General features: G+C 42.7%; 2 protein-coding genes across 2 annotated transcripts in view; one reads left to right on the top strand and one right to left on the bottom strand.

The window, feature by feature from the left end:
* The window catches only part of T265_04597 (hypothetical protein), a gene marked incomplete at both ends in the record, with an annotated part of 107,152 nt that overhangs the window by 19,303 nt on the left and 60,926 nt on the right, over positions 1 to 26,923 (bottom strand). The window contains 3 exons of the mRNA XM_009169372.1: positions 19,000 to 19,155; positions 23,025 to 23,125; positions 25,971 to 26,032. Of these exons, the coding sequence (XP_009167636.1) occupies positions 19,000 to 19,155; positions 23,025 to 23,125; positions 25,971 to 26,032 (319 nt within the window). The remainder of the gene's footprint in view (positions 1 to 18,999; positions 19,156 to 23,024; positions 23,126 to 25,970; positions 26,033 to 26,923) is intronic.
* Positions 16,984 to 26,923, top strand: part of T265_04595 (hypothetical protein) — a gene marked incomplete at both ends in the record, with an annotated part of 90,207 nt that continues 80,267 nt past the window's right edge. Inside the window, one exon of the mRNA XM_009169370.1 lies at positions 16,984 to 18,415. Coding sequence (XP_009167634.1) covers positions 17,114 to 18,415 — 1,302 coding nt within the window. The remainder of the gene's footprint in view (positions 18,416 to 26,923) is intronic.

Genomic DNA, 26,923 nt, shown 5'->3' with positions numbered 1-26,923 from the left:
GTTTCGGTATATGTCACGAAACGTGCAGATACATCTTTGCCAGGTGACCCGAGTGGAATTCTAGCTGTTCGCCGTGGAGACTCAAAGTTGGCTCGTTGAACTACAATGCCCTGAGGATCTTCAATGCTTAAGGTTTCGCTCCAGACCTTGAACATTTCTTGGGACACGGTTGTCCGCATCTCATGTGAGTTGGTTCAGTGAATTTATCTTATCAGTTCGGCGAATCCGATAATTTAGTGGAGGCAGTCTATCAGCTATTCCCAATTTTTCATGACTTTTGTTCTGGTCGCAGCTGCTCTCCAGGTTGATTAAATTACGGGCGATGTGATTATTTCCGTTGTGCCTCGAAAGTATAAAAACAAGGCGCTTTCTGTACTTTCACGATCGACAGAAAATCACTATCCAAATGGAGAAAAAGGATAAAATTCTACGAGTAAAATGCTAGTACAACCAATGGGTACAACCAATTCATCTCTAATAGGGACTAGTATTCTACCTAAACTTTGCATTCGAACTACGAATGGGTCAGTTTGCATCATAATATGATGGTCATAATCGTTCAGCTGCAATACTTTTTCTATGTGTATTGACCATGCCATTTGACAGAAACACGGGGCAGAGATGTCAGTCTGCCCTATCATAGATAGGAACAGTTGAGATGGTGAAGTTGGGTTTGAACCGTGGGCCTTCCCGTTGGCAAGTTCGTTTCTTAATGACACAGCTATCCCGAGCTCAGATCACAGTATTCCTAAGTGGACTGTCACCTTCAGCTGACTCATCCGGAGACCTCTGCGGTCAGCGTGTCACACATCGAAATGGAGTGGTCTAACCTAGTTTGTAGAGATGAGGGTTGATCCAACCACTTCGTGGTACCACTAAAATTGACTACTTGATGCATCTCAGCTAAACAATGTGGAATCGAGCTCAACGACCATGCTAATCACACACATCGTTGCGTTACTGATCCCCGGGGCGCACTGTCAATTTTACCTTGAAACGTATTCACCAAGCATAACAGCCATAAAACTCGTGCGTCTGGTGCGGAATAATGGAAGCATGTTTGGTGGTTCAGACCGTGTAAAAGAGTGGCGTGGCGGACCACAGAGGACTGTTCCTGCTCCGTAGTATGAGTGTGTTTCGCACCTTGTTTGTCATACTGGTTCATAATCGAATATGTTTGCCATCCCCATCTATCTGCCCGTCGCCTGTCATTCAATTATCCACTGAGAACAGTTGTAAACCTCTAACCGTATTTGATAGTATCGAAGTCGCACCGAACGATATGCTATATATACAAACCAAGGTACTGTCCGGATAGAAATTTAATCCAAGGAGGAGCATGCTGAAACTGAATACCTCTCATACTGTGGATACAATTGTAACCAATCTCTTCTGGTTTAGGGTTGATTCATGGTTCTGCGTAAAACGATGTGGTGATGGTAGTGTTACTAGATCCCGATATTATCTTCGTGTCTCCGGAACAACAATCTATCCTTTGCACACAATTAGGTGAGGACGTTTCCTACTAGGAACTGAATTATTAGTTTGCCTCAGATAACTTGTCTGGCCTCAGTTCACCTCTCTCCGAAATCAAATCCAGTCAGGAGTATTTTTTCAACAAGTTGCTTAAAATTGCAACAGTCTGTCTAACAAGTAATGAAGCCACAGTGGACTGATAAAAAACAATTCAAAATAAGGAAAGACAATTCTTCCTTGACGTACTATTTTGAGGATTTTGTTTACACATGGTATTCGGTCTTTTATGGAGCGATAAGTTCTTTTAATGTCGAAATATTCAGGACTTTCTAACTGTTGGTTGTGCAAGCGTTTGACGTTTGTTTTTTTTTACAAGAAAAGAGCCATCACTATACGCCTGTAGGGGAAGATATCACGGTGATCTGATGAATGGTGTTTCGAGCCACTTTACCGTTTGATAGGGATCGAATGGCCGTTGATCGGTTTACCAAGCATGAAAGTTATCTAGCAAACATTTCATCACCAATCGAGGTGGCGCCCTCAGTGCGTTGCTGGGTGGACTTTTGCTACGCGTAAAGCGAGTTGGTGAACGTCATTCTTTTCAACCCGTTCCTTGTTCCAACCTTTTCGCTTGGCACTTTCAAATATCTTGTACAGGAATCTGATAAAGTTCTGTGTTGTCTAAGAAGACTGTCAGAAATGGTGCATTAGTATCACCACCATAATCATCAGACAGCAACATTAGTTTAGATGGTGGCACTTCACTACCTTACTCGGTGCTAGACTTGGTGCCCCATCAGATCAGCCGTGAGGCGGAACTAACTTAAAGCAAACTTTATTCGGCGATCATGACTGACTAGAGGATGGTGAATATTGTTGCGTGTCCACAGTCAGAGTTTATGGATTAAATGTGGAATTTTTTGAAGCTGAGTTGAACACAATATTACTTATTTGGTTACTATTGTGTAAAGCTCGACAGCTGCCTTATCCACTGCGGTAAAGCTGACCCTATCTACCTTTTAAAATCTTCTATTCATCAAACCCTTTGGCTGGACCGGAAGGAATATCGTGGGGATTGACTAAATCGCCGGAGACAGTGAGAAGCCTTTCTTACCTTACTTGAGGTTCATTTATTGAGAATTCGGGACGTTTCAATAGTCATCAAGCATTTCTGAGAGGCTTCGTGTAATAAGGAGCTACGCGAAACTGCTTTAGTCTGGTATAAACACAAAGTATTACATTTTATCCTATTTTTTAGGAGTGAAAGAAACATCAGGTGCATAAAAGGAGCTACACCCGGAGGCGTTACATGGTATGGCGGCGTTCCAGAATGGCCGACCCTTCTTATGACGAAGAAACAGAAGAGAAGGTCGCTTTGGTATTGACGGAGATGTAAATGACATTCAAGATGTTGAGGTGTATGTTCTTGCTACATGCTGATCATGAAGATTCTGAGCTAACGAAGTAGGTAGACCGCTTCCACTCTTCTTTGGATTCATCAGATGAGCGTCGTCACCTGGTTTCCGTCAACCTTATGTTCTGCTTTAACACCAAACTGATCGCAATTTGCAGAATGCACCGACTTGCAAATCCAGTTGGTGTTAAATCGAAGCTTGACCGAATCGCGACTGAATCTTTTCTCTGTGGTATTCTTCAACTGAATGTACCACCTCATATTGCATTCGGTGGAATAGAGTAGTGCTCGAGTTGTGGCTACTTGCCTGCCTTCAAAGGTCTACAATGCGGTCAAAATATCCTAAATGATATATTGGTGTTTATGTTGGCTAAATATATATATATATATAAGTTCGTACTCATGAATTTTGTCAGTCGGAACCCTTGATATGGATGTGTTTTCCTACTACAGTTTTGAACCCCATATTGGACTTTTCTGTTGAATGCGTGTGCTGTTTTGGTGGCAGGCTGTCCATGTTAACTTTGCACTTGATATTCGGTTCAAAGTGGTGCTTTGTGAATGAAATTGATGTTCAGTTTGCTGCATTCACTTGTCTGGTAGTTCCACAGTTAAAAAAGAAGCTTGAAGGTAAAAAAGACACTTAGAAATAGCTAAAACGAGTCAATGAATGGGACTAAAATTATATAAGAACTACGGTTAACGAAACCACTGTGATTGCTTCATTATATATAGACGGATTCGTAGAGAGCATTCTTTCCATGGAAACGGTCACTATATTCAAGCTTGCCTCCCATCAGAACGTTATGTTGAGTGGAACCAGTGTCATTGATGTCTTTATCATTGATTTCGGGTTTCAACGTAACTCGACTCAAGATATTAATGCAGTTCACATAAGTTGGTCAATTCGAAGCCCGGTTTGAGTCAACGTGTGAGAAAATCCTTCATGGAACCTAATTTTTCATGATGAAGACATCGGTTTGAAAATAACACCAGTACACAATAACGGTATTATGGACGACCTTCAACCCACGCATGAAGTCATCCTATCCCCGGAAAACGGAACCATCACAGCTGTTTTATTAATGTTGGCAACAAGGAAATTTGCATACCTTGCGAATCTCTAAAACGACTCGCTCGCTTGGTAATTAAAGACTGCGCCAATCAGCTATGGGCGCCTAAACAGCAGTGTTAGTAACTGGCACTTGGACGGGATGTAACACCACGCAATACGGTTTTGACTGGCTTGTCGACTGACATCTCAAACGAAACATAAATGTGTGGTATCGGATTTTTTCGTTCTGACATCCATGTGGATTTTTAGGAGAACTTTCGGCCTGGGTTGACCTTACAAAGCCGTGTCCACGTGGTGTGCTTAAAAATCCTCGCACAACCCAAAGAGGGGTTCTGTTAGGTTAACTATTTCCTTTGTGCGTTTATAGAGGGAAACAAACTTAATATAAAACTGCAGAAAAATGTAGTTACGCTCCACGTAGGAGGCCCTTCTTGGTTTGCTTGTCACGAAATTGTGACTACTAATTACCCGTTACCCACTAACGGTTTCGAATTCTTGAGACAGACTAGAGACCTTAGGTCAGTGCCTATGGATCAGAATGAATCAGCTATAAAATGCACCTTGGATTTCACCGACCACCATTCGCTAAAGTCAATGAAGATTGGTGTGCACATGGAAGTGCTTTGGTTATTTAGGCGAGATTTGGAACCACGTCTATCAGTGTCCGAAGCACAACGTAGGGTACGATATTTCCACTGGAAGTTGTTTTAGTCCTTGTTACTGTAGTCAGTGATGCTCTGGACACACTGAACTGCGTGTCACTCGATCATTCCAATCTTAACAACGTTCACCAAGAAATAAACTTCCAGTCTATTGCTGTCTTCCAAAAAATAAGCTCGTAGTGAGTGTGGTAACCACTGAGAGATCAGCTTGACTCCGGTTGTAACGACACTGTTGGTGTAACTGGTGCTTCGTCACCTTATGCCGGCTCGTGAAACATCAACTCGAGGACAGCGAGAGGGATTCCGGCCTCGTGGGGGTTACATTGATCAAGCCTTCAAACTTCGTCGGGTGCTAGAACAGTATCATGCGTACGAGCAGCCCACAATTTTAGTATTCCTGGATTTCCAGGACTCGGTTGACCGGTTTGTTCTCCTTGACACGCTTGTCCATCAAGGAATGCCCCAGAAGTTCGTGGAAATGGTAATGGAAGTGGAGAAGGTGAAAGTGCTTTTGGATAAATTGAACACGTTGCTCTTCTCTTTCGCACCCAGTTTTTACTCACAATTTGTAAACTCAAGCTCATGCACACGTGGTAACTGAAAGAGCTGCTTACAATCCAGAGAGAGAGAGAGAGAGAGAGGCACTCGACTGTGAGTACGGGTCACGTTTGATAGTTTGAGACACCCATGATGTCAGAGCGGTATATTCCTGAATCTCGAAGGACGTGTATGTCAGGCTACAGTGGGGGCTGTTTTGTTGTATGGCTGTGAGACTTTGCCTGTCTGAGCGACGAAACTGAAACATTTACAGGTGTTCCATAGCCGTAGCTCGCGTGCCGGCGAATTCGTAACGAGGTAATTAGAAAGCCAGTTTTCGGAAGCGCAACGGGGATTCTGCGTTGGTTACTGCGCACAATGAACCATCGTTTGCCGAAGTACTGTTTCTCTTGCCCGATTCAGAATGACGGGAGCAGAGTAGTGCCCAGCTCTTGATCTCTCAGACGAGCAGATAGAGATTGCGAAACGCTTAGGTGGTGTCGGTGCTAATCACTTTCCAGGATGGGGACCATGATCTCCATCATCTTGGACCGCACGACATCAGTGTTCAACACTGATGCTTCACTGCTGTACTTTGCGGATGTGCAAATCAGTGTTGTACGTGAGCTAGGATACTGCCAGAGCGCCCACACCTAGACGGGAATACGATTAGAATCCTCAACCATAAATTGTGGTTCAAAAGCCAAAAGTAAGTGGTGTTTGACGGGAACTGCGACTACACTATCGATTTCACGGAACAAGTCGCCACACATGTTCAAACCCCCAACATGGAAGACCAGGAGACTGTTCCTCAGACGCCTAACCATTGGCCAACCTGGTGTGGAAGCTCTGCGGTTGTCGCATGTCAATCCACAGTGTAGCTCAATGGGTCGCGGAGGCTACACCGTGGTACGATGTGAGTTAGGATGAGGACCGTGTGATCCTCAGTGCACCTGGTTGGAGACGCTGCAATATATGGCTGCTAACCGATGTCAGTGGCATTCAGTTTCTATCCATAATGTCTGAATGTGTGTCTGGTGATGTAGGCACCTCGGGATGATGGTGATAGGTTAGTCCGCTTTCATTCTTTCCCTTAAAACAGAGCTTTCAAATAAATAAATTATCATGGCAGGAAGGCATCAATATTGAACGCTGATGTCATGTTGTCAATGACGACATCTTATTCTTGAAATAAGAAACGGGTGTTTAAACCAGATGGACACATGCATGGATTTCCTGCCAGTGTAGGTTCAGGGGTCGTACACAAGTCGTACGCATCTGTGCCGCCAAATCTGCAAGGGCCATTTGCTTACACTGCGTTACAAGTAAACCCGTACTTTTAAAATGTTCGCTCTAAATTATTAGCGGTCACGCACTGGCCAATTGTGGATAATGGGAAGAAGCTTGGTTGTAATCTCATTATGCGAAAAGCGATGAAAGCGTGATGTGAATTTTCACCATACTTGAATATGTCACAAGGAACGACAAAGCAATAATCACGCTCAGTCCAGCCAGTGAGTGATACTGAAGGACTGTTCTTGGAGATTCAGCAGCGGGACTAGAAGATGAACAGCTCAGCCTCCACCCAACGGAATATCAGAAAATCAAGAACAAAATTTTAGGGGTTACTGACCTATGTGGTCACACTGTGCTTGAAACTCGTGGGTCGGTAGTTGCGCCATGTTTTGACTCAACCTGGTTAGGCACACCTGGGCATCACGATGACAAAGTCCGACTGATTGTCTGAACTTTATGAAGGGCTGTTTTGATGGGTCCCACTTACCATAATCTTGAGGAAGACATCTTAAGTTTTGGCGAGATGCCAGCAGGTGAAGCACCTGACCAGATATCACTTCAGATGTACTTACACATTTGCCATATACTTTATGGCAAATTTTGATTGTCAGATGTGTATTTTTTGACAACAATTTACGTTTGTTACACCTTCTGTAGGGTGTAATTTACATCAAACCTAAAAAATGATCACTGAAAAAGATCACATTTTCAGCTGAAATTTACTTTGTGAGAAAAACAAACGGAGTTGACATTTTTTGCTTCAGACGCGGAAGAATTTGCAAGGGTGTGCCGACTTGGAGCTTTGGCCGCCTCCACAATACTAACTGGAAGACGTACAAAATTTCGATCGACTGGATGAATGGAGGTAGGAGAGTTGTGTTGGTCCAGAAAGTTGTGCTGCAGTGTGCTGTAAAGCCAGGCTTTATTGGCGGATCGGACCAAAGGGTATATGTGCTACAGACCATGCAGATGCGTGCCATTGCTATCCCAGTTATACCATTGTTTCCTGTGTTCAGTATTAAGTGAACATCAGTGTGAGCATGAAATTCCTTTCTGAACACGGACATTCCTATCGGATTTAGTATGACCAGAGAACGACATGTTTGGCGCAAGACAAAACGTGTGGGTAATCGGTGAATAAATTGGTCAGCTAACTTGGTGATACCCACTGTTTTCCATGGACAACTTTGTTCACGTTGATTACATATCTAGAAGTTTTTTTAACCCGGTTCCTTCACATCGGTCGACGGAAAGTGCATTCCGGACCCAGGTAAATTCAACCTCTGCATTTGATGTGGCAAGATAAAATAGTGACGATCATGTAACCGGGATTCAGCACATTCTCGAGTTCATTGAAAGACTATCCTGGGCAAAAAACTGTTGGTCTATTCTTGGAGCTTGGTAATTAGCTTTCAAACATTTCACCACAATGAGGTGTAAGCAATACACAGTTGTGTCGTACTTCCTCGTTACATGCTTATCATTATGTGGTATTTGATATTTATCAGTATGCTTTGCTAGCCGGAACGTATTTCCTTTTAATCTGAATTGTCTGTTTGTGACTCGGGGTGGTGTTCTCTGTATGAATTGGCTTAACTACTACATTGACCTCTATTTCTAATAGCTTCCTCACTTGATTTGTTCCTCATTTTGTGTTGCTACCTGATTTTCTTGAGATTTTAGTGACTGACTGCACTTCCCTGTTTGACGTGGGTCGCTGTAAAGAACGATTTTCTGCAGTCTATTATCCGCATTCATTTTTACGTCGTTCTTCATTCAGTGTTCACTTTGTTTTTTTTCGGTGTATCAGGTGAGTGTGTATACATTATTATTATTATTATTATTATTATTATTATTATTACCATCATCAAAGGTGACATCAGCGTTGACACTGATAATTGACTGCCGTTCCAACACAAAGTCATACTTAAATCCCTAAAGTGAATGAAGAGCAAACAGTGGATGAGGGAGGCACCTATCGCAAGCACTCTGATGTGCTTACCCACCCAAGCGTTCGAACGGGCAATCTGAAAAAAAACTAACAGCTCAGGCGATAATGACTAAGAGTGGCTGCCATTTCTTGCTAATCTTCGGGCAAGCGTAGGGAAGGTCACAGAGACCTTATCCTGGAAAACAGACCGCAGCGACGTTTAAAGTCTCCGTAGTCCCTTTCAGACCCTTCTGCCAAACCATACGTTGTCTGCCTTGCTGTTTTCTCCATTGTGAGGTAAGTATGGCGGACAACTCGCCTCGGTAGAGAATGTTTCGGGATGCGCAGCACCTGAACCACCGCAGTTGATGTTGCTGGATGTTACCTGCGACTGGAGTACTTGCTACACAACCAACCACACGTTTTCTAGTTCCGGTGCGACCAGCAAGACTTCTGAGTTATCGGTGGTCAGAAACCAAAACACATCTCGAACCATCCGTTCATGGGGGCCATGTTTCGCAACCATACGACAACGCAGTGCTTACTGTAGCCTGATAGACATGACTCTTGAGGCTCAGTGATGCACCTGTAGCTAGCACAAGTTGTGTATATAGAGAAAACAATTCTGGTCTTTGAGACTCGTGCACTGGCTTCGTTAGGCCCACTTCCGTCAGAGCTAATACACGGTATTTAAAATTCATGGGAACACACGTGGACGTATAGTCTGGTAAAATGGAATAATTCTTCGATTTAGATCGGCCTTCTGTACATGTATCTCCTGTGCAGTTTGACTATACGTACTTCTAGGGTTCTTCCTTATTCAGTGTTTATTAGACCCGGTTGATCGCATTATGTTTGTTGGTGAGTTTTTCAGTGAATTACAGCAACGCGGGGTCTTGTTTTTCCTTTTTCTTTGGCTTTGTCGAATATGTATCGGATTGGTGTTCAGCCTGATCTTGCGTTTGCGTGTAATGTTTGCAGCAATCGCTGCGTGATTCTTGTATGCGATACTAGACATCATTACTTCATCCGAAAGCAGTACCTGTATCGAGGCATTCATCGGACTACGTCTCAGTATCTCTTGAGTCATCCAGGTTTCTCTTATTGATCCTTCGATGTTGGTCATATTTTATAATGAGAGTAACAGAGAGGGAGGGAGAGTCTGATGGTAAGGTTATACTTAAACTGATACATCATACCTATGAATCTACCTTCTGCTCATAAAAAGCAGTATGACATTATGTTTACGAGATAAGCAAGCTTCCAGATTATGTACGAACATCTTACCAACTTCATTGTAGGATTCAGTAATTGAGAAAGAGTTAATCACTGTCCAGGAAAACCATCTGTAAGATGCAGTAAGCCACGAAGTATTCACATAAGTGAGGCCGAGGGGGCATTACGCATTGCAAGGGGGTTAATGTGCTCGAGTAATCCCAATTAATTACTCGAGCCTGTTTCACAGCGAGGAAATAGGCTACATGCAGATACATGCTTCATAAGCTTCCCTGTAAGCATACGCAGAGAGACCATTTTACTATTTCCTCATCATGCGGGCAAGGTGTAGTTATAAAATACCAACAGCACCTGATTTGTAGCCTTGCCTACTCATTTTTGGGAGCAGAACTAAAAGCCTTCTACGCCGTGCCAAATTACAAGTGGCCACAGAAAACATTGACCCCCTCTGTGTGTGTTATCCCGGTGCATTGAAAGCTCTATTGTTATGGCTATCAAAGCACGGATTCATTTTATGCCGAGTTTGAATAGCCTAGCAAATGTACGTCGAATTACATTTATCAGCCACTACCACATCACAGTGAACCGCACACGTGCAACATGGTGCGATAAATTTGGGAAAACTCCGGATATGCTGAGTCCTTGAGTGACTTTGGTCTTTTTCGGACGTAAACCTAAGTTGATTTCACTTAAAAGAGCCATCGATAGGTCGTAATTTGAAATTCCGCCACAAAAGGAGACTCCAGCGACTATTTGGCCAATTTAGGGGTCTATACCCGTCCGATGAAAACACGGAACGGTCTACAGCAAATCTTATCGCCCTGAATACTTTTTGTACTTCCCTGTGACAAAAATTGCACAAAGTACTATTAGAGCTAAAGAAGAACCAAAATATCGCCACATGGAACCTGTATAAATTGACTGAGGCTGATTTTCTAAATATACCAGGCTACGTGTTCAAGTACAAAACAATATTGGCGGAATTTCCGAAACTTTTACCGGGCGGTACCACGGTGGTGGAGAAACATATTATTCGTGCATCAAACACCCCTCTGCCAGGTCTTTTTTCAGACCGAATTTACTCCACTCAGGTTTCCAGTTCTCACATATCTTAGCTCCACGGACTCCCAAAGACCCTTTTAGCCCAGCGTACTCATTCGTCCAGTTATGGTTTCCAACGTTTTAGCGTATCGGGATTTAGCTAGGTGGAGATAATAAACTCATTCGAATAGGTCTTACAAAGCATTGTTTAATAGGCACTCACGAACTTTAGTCCCACCTCTTGAACCAAAATTGTACGGAGTTTCCCAAATAACCCGATTTTCATACCAGTTTGGTTCTAACGAAAAGCTCCACTAAATGCCAGTTAAACCCCTCGTTTTTGGTATTTTTCGGGTGAATGCGTTACACACACTTGAAGGGGCCTTTGTTTAGCACATTTGGTTCAAGAACATTACAAAGGAAAGATTCAGCCGGGACTCACTTGCGCCTTTGCTTAAAGCCAAATTTTTGTGTAAACGGGAGTATGTGGCATGGCTGTATAATAGTTTGTTTATTGAGAACAGTGAGGAATTGGCAAAATACTGCCTATCTACTTTCGGCAATCTCAGACGAAACCGTTTTCACTCAAGCCCGAAAAAGGACAATAGATTGCAAATTTTGAAATTTTGGACCACCAGAGATATTGATGCGACCAGGTATAGTGGAAACCTACCTGATCAGGACAATACCTGAACTTCATACTCTTCTGTTCGGTGCTACACAAGCCTTACGCCATCTACACGTTGGTCCATTGTGCTAGACAAATCCGTAGGCGTAGTAACTTGAAGTGTGCACATGTGTACCACATTCGCTCAATGACCGTGACGAATTCATTGAAGTAAGTCCCATTCTAAACCGTACTGTAATGTATCCCCTTCTAACACTTTGCAGCAACGGGGAGTGTACAAAATGAAGTTATCCCGTAATTTTGTGTTTCTTTCACTATCGCCTTTACTGTCCACGAAATAAGAATGGTGCCACAACAAACAATCAAACAAGCGATCCCAGTAGGCATTGAATATTGAGGAGCTCCTATTTTACCGAATAACGTTCACAAACCGCCCGAGGGTACTTGGCCATATACCCTTGAAACACACACACGAAGAAAAGCCTACATTTGTATGAATTCATTATCTGGCGGTTTAGGTATACTAACAACCAAGTCAAGAACATGCAATTGTTGTTCGTATCCAATCATTGTTCGTAAAAGGCGCAAAAACAAGGCCACGTTCAGTTTTTACTGGAAGAAAATACAGGATGACAAAATGAAGCTAACCCAAGCGACAGTGGTATGATTCTGTTGTAATGTGTTCTTTATTTCAAAGAGCATCCTCGAAGTGCAGTAAATCCGCGCGACGTGTCTGAAAGTTTCAATGGAAGCTCAGTCCACACTGATGAGCAGCCACCAACTGGTGGAAACGATGTTCTCCAATTTGCAGTCAGTCTGCACACAAAAGAACCGACACAGTGTTTCGCCATTTCATTAGTAGTGTTTTTTTTGTTACAACTTCCTGTGTTTTCCTTTTTGCTGCCCAAGCGGAACTCAATCACAACACAATGTTCACACTCAAATTGGACAGCAATGAAAGTGTAAGGAGTTATTCACCATCTACACACGCACACACACAAAGAAAGATACACGCATTCTGTGGAAGACAAAATAATTTATCCTGGGACTTCGCCTCAGGCGAATGCTGGTCAACATCTGATCCCATGGGTCATCTAAGTGCGTGCAGCTACTTTGCGCGCGTGAGACCGATTCGACCATGTCCAGACCGGACGGTTAAGCTGTGTTTCTTTCATGTCCATCAATCCGGACTAACTACAGATAAAAAAAAAACAACTTTAAGTGAGTTGATGTACGAGGTTCTCAGAAGAAAATATTCAGAGAGAGTGGCATTGAGGTCCGAAAATTTGGAAAATCATTGGCGTGTGGTAATTGCACAGATCTGATATAAGGTTATCGTTCAACGGTCCCATTTGAACGGCTTAAGACCGTATCACAAGTGTCCCCATGGAAAAAAACATGGATTGATCTCACAAAGATGACACCTTATTGAGCTGGCTTCTCCTGGAAGGGATTTTACTGTTGGGATGTGCTTCAGGAGTGACCTCTCCTGAAGGTGACCTGTCTGGAGGAAGAGGGCTATGTTGATTAGTTTTCAACCGAGGGTTGTATGAGCACAGGTGTACAGTGCCCCTTCTACCCATGGTTGGGACCACTGGAATACGGTTCGTCACAGTGTTTGCTTAATCCAGCCTCTAGCAGTGGAAAATAGTGAGATTGTAATCAAAAATGACACCTTTTTCCTAAAAGGCGAAAAAACTTGAATGAAAAAGCACTGTATTTGCCTGCCGAATCTCATTATATAGACGACGTAACAGAAATGTAATAATGAATGTTGCAGGCCAGTATTTGTTCATAAAGTTCACGAAACAGAATCTCGGTAACTGAGACTGATCGGAAGTGGATAAGGATAGACACGGAAAGGGGGTTGGTAAGCCAAGTGTGAGGTATTTTGATGACTCTATGTTATGCATATCGTAAACCTCATCAACCGCTGCGTGGAAAACTTTTGGCTATTTCTTCTGTCATGATTTTCACTTTTTTCACACCGTACTGTCCGATCGCATGCATTCGATCACACCAAAAGGGTTATCAAATATTTATTCCATGGGATCGCGGGACGTTATGCAAAATTTAAGGTGGCTTATTTAACCTAAAATCAATAAAGAAACGTCAGATACTTTATAAAAAGTATTTTTGGAGAGTATATCCGGCAAGCTCAGAGTCCAAGCAAAATGAAACAGCTCCCCTGGGTAGAGGGATTTCTCAGTCTGATCGCGCGATTCCCATCCACAAACTTGCGTGTGTATTAGAAGTTGTAAAGTAAACCAAATACAGATTTATTAAAACTTACTCTAGCCAACAAATAAGTTTAGCTAAGGATATCAACGTGTGATTTTAATTCGAGTGCAGTTGAGCTGTTTGTTTGTTTGAGTGAAAGAACCGGATAGTACCGATGGGTTGAGATCTGAGAATGATAATTTAACCTCAAAACGTGGTGGAGTCTAGCCTTCTTGACGTAAGTTAGCGTCGACATACGAAAGTGAGTAGATAACTTCAGTATCTTTTCCAAAATGAAATGACTTGACCAATAGACTTGACTTGCCAATAGACATGTTTGTTTTAAATTCCGAGAATAGGCATCTGCATTTGTACAGTAGAAGTGGCACGGATAAGCCTGGAATTCTGGTTAGAATGAAAGATCATTTTAGTGGAAAAAGACAAATTCAGTTGGCGTGAAAACTTGGAAGAGATTCATTTAATGCATCAGAAGTGAAAGTCCTTCGAAAAACGAAGCGATAAAAGTATGATTTAAGTCGGTACATCATTTCTCTCCTTCTCCAACTGGTCATAACCGTCGTTATGGAATGCATTACACCGCTCAAACGAATTTACGGACGATTTATTTTAAGCTGGGGACGACGTAAAGGGTAGGAATGAAGAAGCAGGAACGTCAGCGGTAGAACAGCTTCAGATATTCGTGTTGCTGTATGCAGTGAATGAGGCTCATTAAGTAACGGTCGTGAATGGTGCGATAGCCGGAACACTTTTATGTCCGGTTTGGTTTTCCTACGTGAAGCGGCTGTCCCAGGCGCCTGAAATTCGAGCATTTGTTTTTGGCGTAAGATTAATATGGTGGTCTAATATCTAGAAAACAAGATTCTGAAACTGTTTGCTGTTGACTTGAGAAATCCGTAAACTTTGATTGTCTAATCTCTTGTCGTCGAACAAGCTAGTAGGAAAGCCTGTATGCGGCCCATTCATTGTATATTATGGGACGATTGGTGCTACCAAGGTACTCAAACCACAGCACTAAGAAAATGGTCAGCCCGTCCGCGACCATATGACAGGACCAGTTGTGAGAATCAGTTTTCGATGCCATTTTGTTGCAAAGAGGCCATACTTCCTGAAGGAAGTGCAAGGGCTGAGGTGTGTAGATTGCAGCCACTAAACAGACAGGGTTAGATTCAAACCATGCATGGCCGTGTTCTTATATTCAATCCCTAGGCTTTCTTAGCCGCCCCTTCAACAAGTGCACGCGACTTACGTGGATAGGCGGACTAATCCTTTGACACGCTACTCGTTTCACTAATAATAATCACTCCACTTCCGATGTCCAACCAATCTTGACCTCACCACCTTTCAACTTCGACTCACCCTGGATTTGTGTGTCCATATCGGACCTGATAGAACATTTTACAGGAAATCCACACTAATGGTTAACGGCTACGTGCATATGTGGTCGAAGCTCTCGAAAATTCGGCCAAACTGCCAAACCTGAAATCTCAGCTACAAGCACAAATATCAAATTAAAATGCCCTTAGACCAAACTAAACATACTGTATCCTCGAACGATTTCGTCACTTGCCAGTTGGAAAAGTGTGCCGGATTCAGCAGAGTCTAATAGGATTGTTTTCTAAGTTTGATTAACCAGATAAAATGGCATCAGGTTATCAGCACTACCTGTGTAACAGTGGATGGTACTGTTACCCCATCAGTAGTATCCACAGTTACACCAGCACTTCTGTGTAAAGTCTAAAGTTGAATAGAATAGTGGAATAAAATGTTTTATTCCAAACCTCGAGAACGTCGTTCACAAATTTTCAAGGATTTTTGAAATCTATTGACCATGGGCCAAGTGCAGCAATATTTGGGTCCTTCAATACGTCTTCTTATTGGTATCTTCCTGGTGTCAATGGTTAGTCAGATGCATTCAGTGCACGTTGGCTCTGTGATATGAGCATCCTCCGGGGATTCGCCTCATTTGTTATTTTATTACCTGAAGTGCGTCACTGTTCATATTCTCTTACGACATTTGTATTCTGTCCACTATGATGCGAGTTAGGTGCAAGCTAGGTAGTCGGGAGGCTGGCTCCATCATCACGACTGACACATTTTGGATGTATGTTGATCTCCGGTACCTCGGCGCGAGTGCAGTTCATGCGTAGTGTGAATCCAGACGGAAGTATGCGTCTGCTATTTAGGTAGAGGTACGAAGTCCGGAGTACGATGAGTAAACAGGTTTTTTGACTCCTTTAGGTTTCATGGAAGAAGTCGGACATGTCCTTTGTCCTTCTGGAGGCTGGCTGGACATTCTGCACGATGAATCCGGTAGACGCAGTTTGTGCGAAGTGTGGGCTCGACAAAGTGATTAGCACTTGCGAGTTGATGTTGTGAGCGCAACACGGTATCAGAATTATGAGGGATAAGACTGCTCTGTGTGCTAGAGGCACATCGTCAAACAAAATCATTAGATCGCACAACAGCATAAACAGATGTTACGTCAAGCATCTTTTTGCGGAGATCGTATTTGATATAACAGTCAAATTCTATTTAGCTGTGAACTGTCGGGATGTTCAGAAGCCAAGCCAATCAAGTGACCATATACTGTTTAGAGAGATTTTCTTCTCCCAGCCCTGTTCTTGGGGGAATATGTTATACTGCTCAAATGAGTCTAACAAGTCATGATTATCTTGCACAGCTTGACATCGTTTTATAAGGCGGGAGCAAGTGTTTGACCCTACTGTTCTGAATCGTACCGTAATACTTGAAAAAATCGGGGAAGAACATTTTATTCTCCTCCTTGGTGTGAAGAGTCAACAGATGTAACAAACAAACTCTGGAAAACCTTTGAACCTGGAGCAGTTGAGTGTTTTGGTAGTATGTCTGAGGATGAGGAAATTCCTAGGTCCAGACAAGCTTTGATTACGTATTCTCTATGGTGGCGCTTCCAGAATTTCATAAGCACTATTCTTAGGTGACTTCACCGCAGTGTCGTTTCAATTCACTTACGGAAAGAACCGTGTTACTGACCCACGAAAGGCTACGAAATTGCCGTCAGCAGCTTATTCCACAAAACGATCTGACATTTTACAAATAATCATTAAAACATAACTTTCACCAAAATGTTATTCGAACTTTGGTGGAGTACCACAAAAATATACGTGTTTTTCACACATCTGCTGTTGTTGCATCACGCTGCCTGGTCCCTCCATCTTACGTGGGGTAATTTTGGAACGTGGCTGTTCGTTCTCCCGCCATTGTGATACTATAGGTGGTCGCCTTTTGTTCTGGTTTGCCCAAATCTCAGTTTCGGTCATCCGCCCTCGATCCTCGTCCAATCACGTGCGATGACAATGTTGGACGCACATGTGCGTCCGTGTGTTTCTCTCGCAGTGGTCAAAAGACCACTGTTTGACAAATTGAAGTCAACCCGACCCCTTTGATTTGCGGCACCGGCATCACTGTCTTGATCAGTGTCATAGTGGGAAAGCCAAAAATGAATGCGTCACCTAGACGCATGAAGTGTGGAGCTGGTTGAAGAACCGGTAAGCGATCGGACGGAGTAAATCAACTGTGCAGTTTACCGATACACGCCATGCGAATACTAGGAATACTGTTCTTCTGCTTCTACGGCTTTTCGGTGGGGAGTGCTTGGGTGTTTCAAGTAGACAGTATTCATGATGCACCCAGCACACCTAATCACGGAAGGGACAAGTCTGATGAAATTCGTGTTGTTTACGAGGATGTTCGATCGCCTTGTCACTCGGAAGGCCGGGCATCCCAGTGTATGCCACCTTTCACAAATATAGCGGAAGGTGCCCCTGTGGTCGCCACATCAACCTGTGGAGCGAGCGACAAAACGGAAAAGTTCTGTAAGCAACAAGCTGACGCTACAGGTCGCATTCAGTGGCGTTGTGAGCAGTGCACAAGTGAAGATAAATTTCCCACCCATCATCTGACTGATCGTCACCAAATGGCTAACGAGACTTACTGGGTCTCGGGAGCGGTGTTGCGAGGACAAACCATCAATATTACTCTTTCCTTGGGCAAGACCTTTGAGGTTTACTACGTCTCACTGCAACCATATGGAAAGCTCCCGGACGCCATAGCGCTTTACAAGTCTTCAGATTTTGGGAAAACATGGCACCCATGGCAATACTTTTCAACCGATTGCTTCCGCGCTTTTCGTCTGCCTACCAGTAATGAACATAATGCACAAATATCGGCAGCTAATATTCAAGAGGTACTTTGTGTGGCACTCAAATCCTCAGAGGATAATGAGCCCTATGGTCGGTCAATGAAAGTGATTGCATTCAGTACCACCATTGGGCGTCCATCAAGTCAACCCTGGAGTGCGGCCTTGGTTGATTGGATGACCATGACCGATCTTCGAGTTAGTCTTACCCGCTTTTCTGACCTAGCTGATATGACTCAACACGACGCAAGCGGTCTTTTGCTTACGCCAAACCTACTGTCACCAGCGAAAGTGTTCCGCGTTGGCGAGGTAGAAAAAAACAAAATGTCAGCAGGCACACTGGGAATGAGTCGACACCACTTTCAATCCGACGCTGCCTCATTCATGCCCGATAAGGGGATGCATTTCGCCTTTTCCGACTTAGCTATCGGCGGGAGATGCAAATGTAACGGGCACTCGAATCGGTGCGTTCGCGACCGTTTGGTGGACGCAGCAGGGAAAGAAACCGGAGAGTGGGGACCTCTGAGGTGTGACTGCCAACACAACACCGCTGGAATCGATTGTGAAAAGTGTGCACCTGGCTATCTGGACCGTCCCTGGGCTCGAGCCACCAGGGAGTTGGCGAATGAATGCAAACGTAAGTTACTACTTTTAGTAGTTACCTATCCTTGTCGGCTATCGAACTCATGTCGAATGGGGTAATTTATCCGCATGATATGAATTTGTTTGTTATGAGAGCTAAAGCCAGATGAAAATAAGTAGTCACGGATTTGCGGAACCTGAGGGATTATCACTTAGACTAACTTATGCGGAAATGTACAGTACAAATGTAAGGCTCGTCCGTGGGGGAAGTATGCCATTTTGAGTAATCCCACCATCAACAGACTGCTCTAAAAACTTCGAAAGCAGTTGAAACATAAACCTAGTCAATGTGAATAAATTGTTCCTACAGGATGATAAGACCACTATGTTTCAATACAAACTGATCTTACCTTAATTTTCAACAGAATTGAGAGAAAACCTTGGTGCTTCACGCCAAGTAGGGTACTAAGGAGAAAACTGACTCATGGGAAAGTCCTCGTTTTCGAGCAGTGGTCAGCAGTCTCAGCTGTAATTCATGTGATTCTGATCGAATTGGCTTTATTTACAATCAGTATAGCTTCTATAGGGGTATTTATGGTTATCTTTCAGCAGATTCCACTTTAGTCTCTGACCCCTTAACCGTCAGGGAAGAATTAATCGGCGATCATCCGAATGAACTTCGTTCGTTCGATTTGATGAGTTACTCGGGACAGCGGATAAGCGAATAATCCATCTCCCAAAAAGCCCGAAGCACACTCTCTTTGGAAACGGCAATCAGTTTGATGTAACAGCTGAGGATTGGTTCTTCAAAGAAGCATTCCATATAATGATTGGCAGGAGTGTTTTTCTCATCTTTATCTCTTAAAAAAGGGGAAAATTTGAGGCGATTAGAAATCATGTGAAGACTGACGGTTAACAATTCTTAAAGTTGCAAATTGATAGAAAGCGTAGTGATTAGAAGCGAAGCTGGTTCGAAATACTTCAACATTAATGTCGCCATATACAGCTGCTTGCTGTGGTCTAGTTCTACGTAAAAGTAGTTGCTGCCGTGACAACCTTTCCGAATGCTTTTGACTCCACCTTATCAGAATGAAGTTCAAATAAATGAAGAAGCTAACTGCCGCTCCAGACCATATTTTTTCCGTTTAAAAAAACTTTTAATAAATCTCACCAAATGCACTCACTTTCAAGTTAATTTGGTATTGATGGGAGACTCACTTGGATCTTGGCTGAATTCTTTATTTATGATATTTTTCAAGCTGTCATGTCGGTTAGATTACCCATGAACCTCATGCGCATTGTTCCTTCAAGAAAATATACGGCGGTCTTGAATATCGTACCAAATGAAACGTGAGGCGGCTTGTGTGCTTCATATTCAGTCGAAGAATATCATAAATGGGGTATTTAGTCTTCCATGAAAGCCAGATTAGTGTACAAAATAGTGCATTTAATGATTTACTCAAAATGTGGGTTTGAGTAGAGCCTAATTTTGACGGAAAATCGGGGCCCACCTACCTCATGGGCTCCAAGATGGGCGAAACATGTTGTGAGCTGTTGAAGAGATTCCCGCAACTTTATGAATGGTGTTCCTTCAAGAAACATTTGGATTGGTTTCACGGATGAAGACATATATGTTCTACATCTTCATAGAGCAATGCAGTTCATATTGCACAATTTACTAGCATGTGATTGTTTTGAACAGGGCTTATGCGAGACATAATGAGAATAGTGAATCTTGGGGGAGCTTCTCATCCAACCACATTTTAGGTTATATGACAACCGCATGAACCTTGAATGTTCAGTATTTTGGGAGATTCGTCATACCTGCATACGTTTTATATCTTTGATGCGGATCGAAGTGCGCTTCTCACCCAGTGGGGATGGACTGCTATCAAATACTTGATCGATCACCGTGTTCGCCAAACATCGTTGATTGAAGCTGGTGCAAGACGACTTCCCTCTCTCTCGTCAAATCTCTCTTCCGTGCCGTTTGACTAGTTGTCGTCATAACAAACATTATCTAAGATAAAACAGAAGACGTAACTTTCTTGGTGAACGAATTCGAGCATTTTAGACAATCGTTACACTCGGACGGAATCCAGAAACAGGGGAAGCAGCTTTCACCTAGTGCACACGCATGCCCATGAAATATATGACCGACCTTTGAAACTGAATGAAACCAGCGTAAACTCTTCAAGTCCTGGTGTTTCGTCGCGTCTAGGTTGTCAGGAAAGTCTGTATGCATTTTACTTAAAAGAAGTCTGCTTTTTATTCGAAGAAAATATTGGTAGCTCAGGCTAGAATGATGGTTTTGGTTTGTTCGATGAAGTGCGCAATTTCCTCGCAAACGCCTCATCACCAGCCGAAGTGACACCATCAGTACCTTGTGAATGGAAGTGCGTTGAGGTATGAAGTGTACTTCGAATGCACTTCCAAGGCATTTCCAAGGCACTGCGCACCTGAAGACAAATCCATTCAGAGCGCACTAAAGATATCATATCAGCTGTTGATGGAACCACACTATCCAGCTCAGCGAGCAAGCCAACAACCGGAAACCTACTACATAATCGGTTTGCAAATGTCGTTAGCTGTTATTTGTCGGAGCATTGTTAGGTTAGGTTTTTCCGAATTGAAGTTTTATAGCAGTATTTAGCTTGCATAGCATCATCTACTTTCAAAGTATTCAAAGTTGGAATCATCCACCCTACACTAGTTGGTGTGGACTCCGGTAAACCTCAGCAAACAGCGTGTGAAAATCGCTTTGGGTTCATTAAATTCTGGCAACTACTGACTCTTCCACCAACAGTCTGTGCCGGCCGTACACTAGCTGAATAATATCTCATGACGTCGTTTTCATTGAATTAGACTGTTAACAACTCATCTTTTAATGACAAGTACATTTTACTTCTCATCACGCCGTCGTTTCTGAACCCGGGCGATTCAATAAGTCACCAGGAACGTAACTGAGATTTTATTGAACGATCGAATCCCAAATGCGTGTTCGTGGAGTAGACTACGAAATGTTGACTTACCACTATTGGAGTAGCAGTTTACGTCACTTGAGCCATCAAACCGTACTTTTGTGTGGAAATTTTGCTTACGAAGCGCATTAGGCCCTCCGTGGTGGTAAAAAGCTTGGACGTAGGATGTCTGGGCTATTCACAGCTTAACGGAAACTGATGTGCATTTCCCGACTTCAGAAAAGAAATGTTCCAGCTTGAGGGCTGAAGTTACAAAATTATCCCGGTTTCTTTTGGATGATCCTCATTGTTCTAAGTCATTCCCGTGATGAAGTGAATGAAATTAATAGACGGCTGCAGTAATTTTATTCTCTTCTAGGTTCGCTTCACTGTCCATAAAATCTCATGTTTGCGATGTACTCTACAGTCTGCTTATCAACACCACAAAATTTGATCAAGGGTTAGTTTTTTATACCTCGTGAGCTTTTAAAATTGGTCGGAAATAAATCTATCCTCATACGTGAGTTGCTTCGGTTTCAACTTCTTCACACGTCACTCAGGTAACAGCGACAGACTTACATGCTTGGCATTTAGTCTGAACATACTACTTTTGGGTGCTTTGTCTACGGTATAAATGGTTCAATGTTGGCTTATTTTTATTTACTGGATCAGGTTGCAGTCCGATGTGCATCGTAATAGTGAGTACCGGCAGGATCTTTTATAAGGTGTCAAAACAGGAAATGTATCTTCTGCATTGTCGGAACGTGTATTCTCAAAAGTGTACCGTTCCTTCTGTAGTATCCTCGGATTTTACTTGAGTTAGGTCACTCTCTGTCCTCTAGAACATGAACTCAGACAATGGTTGTACTCAAAACAGGATGGAGATGGTTTGAAAATTGAGGGTTCAACTAAGCGAACCGACAACCGAGTCTCCCAAACGGGTCCTCCAATAAGGGAACTACCTAAGATGTTCCTCCGCATCACGCTAGTTCGTGCAGTTTGACGAGTATCTGCCGAACCACAAAAATTTGATGCTACCGGTGTCGTTAGTGAGTCTCATGTGTAAATTCTGCACTGCGCCAGAACTTGAGGTCATTCAGATGCATGGAGCGCATTGATGTAAATTGAAGAAGCATAAAGGGAGATATAATAAATTGATTGGAAATCAGTGATAACTCAACATCAATTTTGTGTTTGAACTCGTCAGGCTAACATCATCGCCGAAAAATGGTGTTCAATGGGAAATGCAACAGACTGAGACTTGGAGATATGCCTTAAAAGCAGATGAAAACGCTAGTTGGCTGTTTTCGAATTTTCATCGATTCCCTCCGTTCTGTTAATTGAGAAATAAATACCCAGAAAACTGACGTTTCAAACTACCGGAGCCCTAAAGGCAATTGCTATGCCTCTTGTTTAATTCAGTAACATCGGAACTTACTCTCAAGAATTACACGTGCACACGCACGAAGCTATGTTGTGGCTTTTACTTTCACCAAATGAGTCATTCTGGCTTGGTGCTGTTTTCCAGCTTAAACCACTCATATATCACCCTTCGCAACCATGCTGGAGGATATTATTCCATTGTGTATCACGTAGCTCTCTACGTACCTACGGAAATCATAGAGTGCACGGGACTCGACGGCTTACTACGTATATGATGTGAATACTTGGATGCAAAAGTACCTGCTCTGGACCACTTTTATAGTTTACTGAACATTTAGTGCACGTTTGATTTCGTTTCTCAGTTTCGACTATCTAATCCTACTTACCTGGGCGCCATACACCAGCCTCTTATCCAGTCCAGAAGGTCAACATTGGTGGTGAACTGGTTGGTTTGGAAACGTTGTTTCTGATACAAAATTCCTGTTCTCTGTAAAATAGTTGGGATGGTCGCTATGACCGGAACGTCAAAGCTGTGAGTTGTGCAAAGGAGTCCTTTTACTGCATTCCCCAAAATGATTAAATACAGACGAAACTGCTGTGAAATGTTATTTTAAAACCGTGAATTTCAAATTTCTGCGGCCGGAACAATGTCCAGTAAAAACCCCAAAATACAAACAAAAGTACAGTCAGTGACGTCCGATATAAGGCGAATTTTTAGCAGTTCCGGCAGCAATCAAGACGCCATTTATCAATTCCAGCGAATCTTGTCCGTTCATTTTTATGCAGGAGTGCCGAGGGCGAACAAATGCGTGTTGATTATGCACTAGATACCGACGTCAGGAAAGGTATGCCATTTTACCAAAGGACGAGACTATGTTTCGCTTCATTTGTTTTACTCGGTTATTGACAGATATCTTCTACAAGTATTGTCATTCCGTTCATCTTGCCCGAATGAATATTTTTTCGCCTGCCGGTGTCTACAGTGGGCTGAATTTTGAACCAACCATTGAAGAAAAACATTGAAGAAAATTACCACTGCTCTCCACCTTGAGGTTTCCTGAAAAATCCAATCAAATTGTTGATTGGTGTCTTGCTCTGTGACCTCTTCTTTATAATCTCTCAATAGTCACATCCTACGTAACTGAGATAGGAGTAGTATGTATGATTTGTATGTTACGTCCAGACATCACAGCAACCTGTTTAATGTTTTTCTCTAAGCCCTGTCTTCTTAATCTATCAATAGACATAGTATGAGCCACCAAAATCTCGCCAGGTTTTCGTCTAAAAGTTCCAAATTAGGACTTTTCAGCATTGATTACAACTAGCGCGCGTAGTTAGCCGAATTACGGAGGCCAACTTTCACATGTTTCCACTCAATGGAATTCACATAGCATGGTGAGTCAGCACCATAGGCATTGGATCAGAGCCTATCAGCCGACATCTGTCTAATGACTGCCTAATTATAGAGAGGTAAATGAGCTTATGTCTACCCCTCAGAATACAAAATGGGTTTTAATACTTTCATTTAGATACCTGGAAGACAGAACCACTCTCAACCATTCGGAAACTGCTGACCCGAATATTGTAGCAAGGGAGTGACATCATTGAAGGACGATGCGTTATTCTGCCCGAACTCTATTGATGAGCTGATATACTCAAGATTTTTATTTATGTAGGCTGTAAAAGTCAACTAATTCTATTTGATGTGTCGCAAATGTATTCTTCGTTTGCAAGGACTCAGATTCTCCTATGTTCCGGTCGCCTCATTCACTAGGAAAGCAGTCCACTGGTGTGGTCAATAAACAATAAATTTGGAACAGTTACCGGTTTGTGCTATAAACCTAGTATACTGTTTCTATGTGTCGCAAAAAATGAGTCCTGCCTAGAATCATGATCTTTTGTCTTCCAAAATATGTTCTTTCGAAAAAAAAGTGCTGTGATTTTAAGCCTGGAATTTCCAGTATTCATAGCGATTGGTAAACCCTAACAACGAAACAGCGTAACAGATTTCACAACTTCCTAGGATTAATAAAAAATGTTGTAAACGATAAAATTATTGCGTCGATATTTATTGCTTTGTTCCGTAGTTCAAAGGCCTAAGCTGCGTGCTCTCCATCGGGAGCGAACAAACTTTTTTGTAATTGATCAACTGGCTGTTGATATGTTTGTTGAGCTTGGGAATTGATCTGCGAACGTCTCGTCATGTTCAGTGTACCCAACTCCGAACAGCGCACTGAAGCTGTCCCTTCGAATTCTGATGAAGCGTTTGGAAATCAGTTACCAAGCTCGGCGAACAGATCTACAGCCACCGGATCAATTACCAGTTAATGCACCCGAGCTGCCAATATTCCAACACACTACAAACAAATTTCTACAAAAAATGTAGGAACCTGGCTTGTTATCAATATCTTCTGGAAAAAGGATGGAAAAGCCCCACAAGTCTCTCTATCTTTCATATGAGAATTCGGCACTCGAGAGGCAGGTTAAGACCGGAACTGCACGGTTTACGGACGGAAGCACATCAGCTCGCAGAAATGCAGGTTTACCAAGTTACCGATTAGCCACAGACAGACAAACTGTTCGGCTACTGTTTGGACGTTCACGGATGATCCTCCTCTGCAGCTACTTTCTGGGATACGCATTACCGATGGTTTTAAGTATGGATTTACAATGTCATTAGATTTTTACCACAGGATGGTTCACGTTCGGAGTGCAATCGCAAACGATGCTCCAAATTCTTCTCACTCTCTATAAGAGCATTCATTCATTCAGTCCCTCATGCAAGTCTGGAATTCGAACAACAATTCATCATGTTTGAGGTTATAGTGGACGTTTTTGCTGACATGGAATATACTATAGAGAGGGTTTCGATAGGCCTTCGAAGGTTATGAAGTAATACCCTCGTTTGTCTTCTCTGCAACCAATGTAAGTTTTTACAAAAATACGACAGTGCTGAAGCATTGCCATATTATTAATACCGAATGTATTAGGACTGGACATATACATGGCTGTATTCAGACTCACCAATTGCTTCGACTTTAGGCGTCCTGGAGCGAAGAGTATAGTTTTTCATGAGGTAGCAGGATAAAACTCAGATTCTAAAGAAACAAGAAACGAATGAACCAATGGAAGATGTGCTGGTTAATAGGGTAATCACAACTTATACTGCTGTTTCTTGTCTCAGTCTGGATTGGAAAGTTGTCGCTGTAGAAGTTAGTCAATACATGACCAAGTAACAGTAGAAGAAAGAAGGTTCTTTGCTGTGAAGTCATTTGTTCTCAAATACGAAGTATGCGGTTATAAACCATTAGATACGAAAATAAACATCTCACCTGCACAGAATTTTTGATTTGTGGACATTTTCCAGCTTTCTGTTGACCTCCCCGGACGTTCACTAAATAATAAACAATAGTAAACGAACACTGTAAAGCGGTTCCATAATTTCCGAGGTAACCTTCCATAGGATGCGGGATGGAACTTGGACATCAGACCACGGACTATTCGCACGCTTCATTAGTGGTATACACCCTTTTATTTGTAGTTTCGTGACCGAAGAATGAGTGACGCGAGCTAATCACACTGCCAATCAGCCGCTCATGACCGAATGGTCAACCCTTAAAACGACTATCCTGAAGTTTGTTGGTTTGAATCTTTCTAGAGATTCGTGAGATGTGCACTACTGGTGATTTACAGTGAGCAGAAAACAGCTGTATGCTCCCTTCTGGCTTCTCAGAATAGACTATTTCACTTACAGCACAAAATCTCCATTGAACTCTCCGTTAAATCTTCCCATACAATCAGCACACTGAGAATAGTAATCCAAAGTAGGCGGTCCTTGAAGGATAACCTACCTTACCCACTTTCTATTTGCAAAAATGCAGTTAGGTTTGTTGATGTCCATATGCCTTAGTTAAAAAAACTGTGCACTGGATGTAAGCGATTTGGTGGTGTAGAGTGTCCAGATTATGTTCGGTTTGTTGAATACACAGCCTGTTTCCTTATTCCATCTTGTTGCAATGATCAGTCCCTTTGATCCCCATCCCTATTTCTTTCGAGATGAGTACCCACTCCAGTGGCTTCATTATTATCTACTTGAGTAGGCTTAGCTAACAAGAGTGGGTTGGAAAAATCTCTTTCGAGAATTACGAGTTGTTTTTTATCAGTGCACTACCAACAAGGTGCTTTTTTTGGCAAAAATGTTCAACCCCTCGTCCATAGTTTGTTTTGTGTTAACTGAGCTTTCAGAAGCCAACGTAATCTCACGAAAAAGTCTTTATCAGGGCTT

This window comes from Opisthorchis viverrini (assembly GCF_000715545.1).
Source record: "Opisthorchis viverrini unplaced genomic scaffold opera_v5_77, whole genome shotgun sequence".
Taxonomy (NCBI): Eukaryota; Metazoa; Platyhelminthes; class Trematoda; order Opisthorchiida; family Opisthorchiidae; genus Opisthorchis; species Opisthorchis viverrini.
This window is presented reverse-complemented; position numbering and strand designations above follow the sequence as displayed.